This window comes from Ornithodoros turicata, unplaced genomic scaffold, assembly GCF_037126465.1.
Source record: "Ornithodoros turicata isolate Travis unplaced genomic scaffold, ASM3712646v1 ctg00000960.1, whole genome shotgun sequence".
Classification (NCBI taxonomy): domain Eukaryota; kingdom Metazoa; phylum Arthropoda; class Arachnida; order Ixodida; family Argasidae; genus Ornithodoros; species Ornithodoros turicata.
Window position 1 is genome coordinate 461406 of NW_026999428.1, and position 4905 is coordinate 466310.

Below are 4905 nucleotides of genomic sequence, written 5' to 3' on the forward strand. Positions count from 1 at the left end.
AAGCCCGTGACCAAAGAAAAGGGACCTTGCTGCTTGCCGTAATGTTTTCATGCAGATCCTCCATAAAACATAATTGACTGAGTAATATTGAGGATGCCCTACTTTTCTACCTCTGAGGTTGTCGTATTGTCCAAGTGTCACTCGAGTTACACTGTGGCGGTGTGGCAGCTCAGCCACGTGGTCTCGAAATTTGCTGCACTTGTGTGCTATTTTCCCTGACTTCAGCTGCTTTGTAGCAAATTCACTCACCATCCCTTGATTTTTCCATCTAGCATCCAATTTCCCTTGTAATCACCATTTTCCAAGTTTTTAGACACCCTATAGTTCTGTATTATACATACTTGCATAAATGTTGTGACGAATCCCATGTAATTACTGGTGAATAATTTGTATATAATGTATATATTTGCATATAAATTTTGTTCATCTGATAGTTCTCATGTGTTGAGTAGTCAACTTACACTCATGTAAAGTGTTGCCGCACGATTGCATTCGTGTAAACGAATCCATCTTGCTGCCCCTCGTAACGAGGCATCATTACAGGGTCGTCGTCGTCGGAATCTCTGGGGCACTCCCTCACTTTAGTGCCGAACTGCTTGGCGATGTTATGCAACACGCAGCACGCCGTGATGATGGGGCAGCAGTGCCGGGTTGCAACACGCAGTTCAGAGTGAAGGCAGTGAAACCGCCGCTTCAGCTGGCCAATCGTCCTGTAGTACATATCAACCATGTTGTACAATGAAATGTTACAAAAGGTACAGGGTCAATGAGCTTACCGTTCAACGACAGCCCGCGTTGTCGAATGCGAAGTGTTGTAATCCGCTTGTGGCCTGTCTCGTGGCTGGAGGAACGGAGTCATGAGCCAGCGTTTGCATGGGTAACCACTGTCCCCGAGGAGAAGTCTAGTGTGGACCCCACGTTCAAACTCCCTGCCTATGGTGCTGTCGCGCAGAATCCGGGAGTCATGGATGCTTCCTGGCCAGTTGGCGGCCACATCCAAGATCCTACAGTCAGCCGCTACGATCAGTTGAACATTGATCGAATGGTAGTTCTTGCGGTTGACGTAGGATCCCTCCTGTTCCGACGGTGCCTGGATGGGGACGTGCGTGCCGTCTCCCACGACCCCAGGAAATCCAGCCAACTCGTAAAAGTCCTGCTGCGCTGCTCTTAGTTCCTCAGCCGTTGACCATCTGAATAAATATTGTAGATCGCATTGTAAATCACAACAGAAAGTAAGGATCAAAGAAGAGCATAGACGTATACTCACCGGATGAAGCTGTTCACGCGCCTGCAAGGTGTAGCGACGACCCTGTGCAGAACGCGGCACACCGTCGACTCGTGCACACTCACACTGTCACCTGCCGTGATTAGAAAGTTCCCGGTTCCCTTACAAAAATATGTACTGAGGTTCAATTGAAACTTCATTGACATGTGTCAACGGACCTTATGGTTATTATGTTGAAAAGCGCAAGCATTTCCATTGAGGGATCTGTTGACTCCTTATTGCCAACTGTTGAAAAGTGGCCACCGCGTGCTTTCTGAAATTCTGTTGAGCTGTACCTTCTGAAATCCTATGGAGCTTTTCAGACAGAAAGGCTGTGGCTTTTCTATTGAGTATACATTGAAATTAAATATGTGCTGCTGTTTCTGCAAACCAGTCTAAAGAAGCGTAGTAAATTAGCACACAGGAGACAACGATGAGATATACACTTACTTTATTACATTCTTTATACAGTATTGCACACTACCCGTGTACTACCCGTGCACACTCAGTGTTATCACAGCATTATGAAAACATGTCCTACAGATGACATGAACGTAGAGGGTTTGACATCCCTTTCATTTACTTCATCTCCCGGGCCAAGAGTGATGCAAGGCTATTTTTGATGTATGCCACACTTGCTTGTGGAAATTTGCTGCATGTGTAGCCTATAATGTGAAAAACAATGTGTATGAATATTACTTACAATGCTCTCGCATGAGCTTATCCAATGGCTATGTGAAAATACTAGAATTAAACAAGCACCCTTCATAGGCACATCTGGTGACGGTTATTTGGTCTTTCAAACCTCGTTCTGCACGTTTCATTTGCTTTCAGCAGCAGCAGAGCCATTCTCACAAACCTTGGTAAATTAGCCAAGCACCTTTTGGGTTTACGACTCAGAAGTCTGTGTCGACTTGATGCCAATTCACTAAAATCCAACCAAGTATTCATGATCTACCATGACAGAAAAAGAAAACAACAACGTAGGATGAGCATTTCGATGCATCCTCAGTCATGAACTTTTCCAGAACTTCACTCTTCGTCCGAAGAGAGGTGGTTGTTACGCCACAAAAACATGACAAAGATCGGATGGGTGCCTACAATGTTATCGTGGAAAAGTGGGATGATACGCAAAATTATTAGAAGCTGGTTGGGCTAGCTGGATATCACTAGCGCCGCCCGATAAATAATGTAATAAAGTCTTCATGTGCGGCAGCCGCACTCCAGGCAAATATTCATGTCCACCTGGCAGTGGATATACCAAAATGCTGCATCCTGTTCTTTTTCTTTCCTTTTTTTTATGCAGTAGCCTACCAATACAAACTTGGATTTTGGAGAAATGCAGTGGGTTCTGCAAGGACTCCACAGTTGTGCAAAAAAGCGACCTTGGGTTAGCTAATTTCAAAGCAGAATTTGAGAAAATCGTTATATAATGATATAAGCAGAAGAAACCCACGTAACAAGGAGGTAAAAAAATTTACTAAAAATAAGCATGATAGACGTCTCCAATTGCCACGTTTTTCATTTACAATTTCAGGATGCTGCTGCTGTGACACCCTACAGCCTATACCAAATTTGGAAAATGAGCTACTTTTTGCGGACAGCATTACATCAACAGTATGAAGCAGATATAGGCATTATGCGCACAGCATTCATCGAATCTTCGTCCACAATTCTCTGTACCCATTAAGCCAAGAATATGAAAGCTTAATGAGTAGAGCCTGAAGTTTTCGGGAAATATTTTTTTCTAAATTCGGAAGATAAAAATACGGTAAATAAACATGTGCTCTACATTCATGTGGATTCGGGTGGAAAAACGTCCAGTAGGCTAAATTCTGGGAGAAATTGGGCTCAGTTACTCAAAATAACTGTACTGGCTTGGTACAAACAGTGATGTAGCTGTATTTGCTGCCAACCAAGTATGTTATTGCATTCCTACAGACATCCCAGTGAGGGGAATTATCCGGGTAAAAATAGAGTTCCGTAAAGAGGCAACCTTCAATTCAGGGTGCAAATTCGGGGAAGAATAGGGTAAAACCCTAAAACTTCAGGCTCTATTAATGAGCAAGAAGTGTATTGTGTGAGCCCGAATCCACGTGTCACGTTACTTTGTCATAATGCTCAGTATTCGCAAGATCTGCATATTTGAAGCAAGACGTAAGTTGTGTAAGCAGCAATGGCAACAATGGAAGAACTACAGAAGCGGGTTAAACATGTGTAAGTATTTGCTGTGAGCCAGGCTAGAACAGAACTCTGATGCCATTAGTGTGGAAAGCTTCCAGAAAACACCCACAACACCATTCTTTGCACAGTTTGAAACCTACATTTCCTCATCTACTGCATGACATTGAGACACTTAATACTACGCCCAATTTTAGCCATGAGGATAAAAATATCTACCATCAATAATTTAAAATAAAATATCTATCATCAATAATGAACTAGATAGCACGTGACAACAAAACAGAGGGACAAAGCCAGACAAGCATATTTACCTATGACAGCATTGACGCGTATCGGGTCGAGGGCATCTTTAGCTGGTCTCTCCTTCTGAGCATTGCTCTTCATACCAAAGAGGGATCTTCCTCGCAACTCTTCTTCGGCAAACACATGACGCAAGAGAGAGCGCGCAAGCTTCCCAGGCCACTCTGACAGCTGCGTTCCAATCTCTCAATAATGTTCTGTTCAACGAGTACTCCGCTGCCGATGTCGACCTGCAAGCACATTTTTGTTTCAAGATCAGAAATTTTCCATTTCAGTTTTTCTCAGGCACTTGACACGCATACTGGAAAAGGCATATTTAACAAATCCTGAAACACGTGCGTTTAATATCCGTCCCCCATTTTGATATGCAAATGAGCCAAAACCGAAACCACTGCGACCAGGAACGTGGTGAGTACAGCCAACACCACCTAGACAAAGAGAGCCTGCTTGCTCATCAACGTGACATAAGAGTAAAGGAATTTGGGCTTGTGGTACACGAACGTGATGAAAAGAGCGCTGCAAGACGAAGACAAGACACATAAGAGACACACCAGTGCGTTACCGGTGTCTTTCTTACGTCTCGTCTTCGTCTTGCAGCACTCTTTTCATTATGTTCGTGACATAACAGTTAAGAGTCAGCCAATCAGGATCATATTTTAAATGGTTTTAAATGGCCGTAGTCAATCATGAACGTGCTTTCGGTCGTCTGCCAGTTGTGATTGAACGTCCCCGCGTACTAAATGTGAAAGCTTGGAAGTAAAGCGCAAGACGGTCTCAATCATTTCCTAAGACTGATTTTCTGGAAAGCATCTTGCCCTTTTTGTCTAAACATTTAGGTGTGCATGTTCCTAGAGAGCTGCAATCATTTGCAGGTTCTCACAACGGTGAATCGCAGTAGGAGACGAAGTCCCTTAATCGAAGGATGGAGAAGAGGCAATGCACAGCCTTTCCCTATCTTTCCCTATCTAGGTGGTGTTGGCACCTATTTCACATCAGAGGGCCACATGCTTTGGAGCACTGGAGATAACTGTACTACGTACAGCTAAGCTGGTCAGAGAAACCGCTGTCCAGCCAAGATAAGCTGCTGATGGTGAGGATAACGTGATCCTCAGGCGTGTTTTTTCGGTTTCGGTTCATCTGTGTATCAAAAATTGAGG

The 4905-nt window shown here is 43.9% G+C and overlaps 1 protein-coding gene across 1 annotated transcript; it reads right to left on the bottom strand.

Moving 5' to 3' along the window:
• Positions 1 to 463: 463 nt before the first annotated feature.
• On the bottom strand, positions 464 to 1431 carry LOC135375960 (putative nuclease HARBI1). Its single transcript, XM_064608590.1, has 3 exons — positions 1268 to 1431; positions 777 to 1190; positions 464 to 710 (listed from the first exon to the last, which is right to left on the bottom strand). Exons 1-3 carry the CDS (start codon positions 1429 to 1431, stop codon positions 464 to 466), a joined length of 825 nt encoding a protein of 274 aa, XP_064464660.1.
• Between the last annotated feature and the right edge of the window lie 3474 nt (positions 1432 to 4905).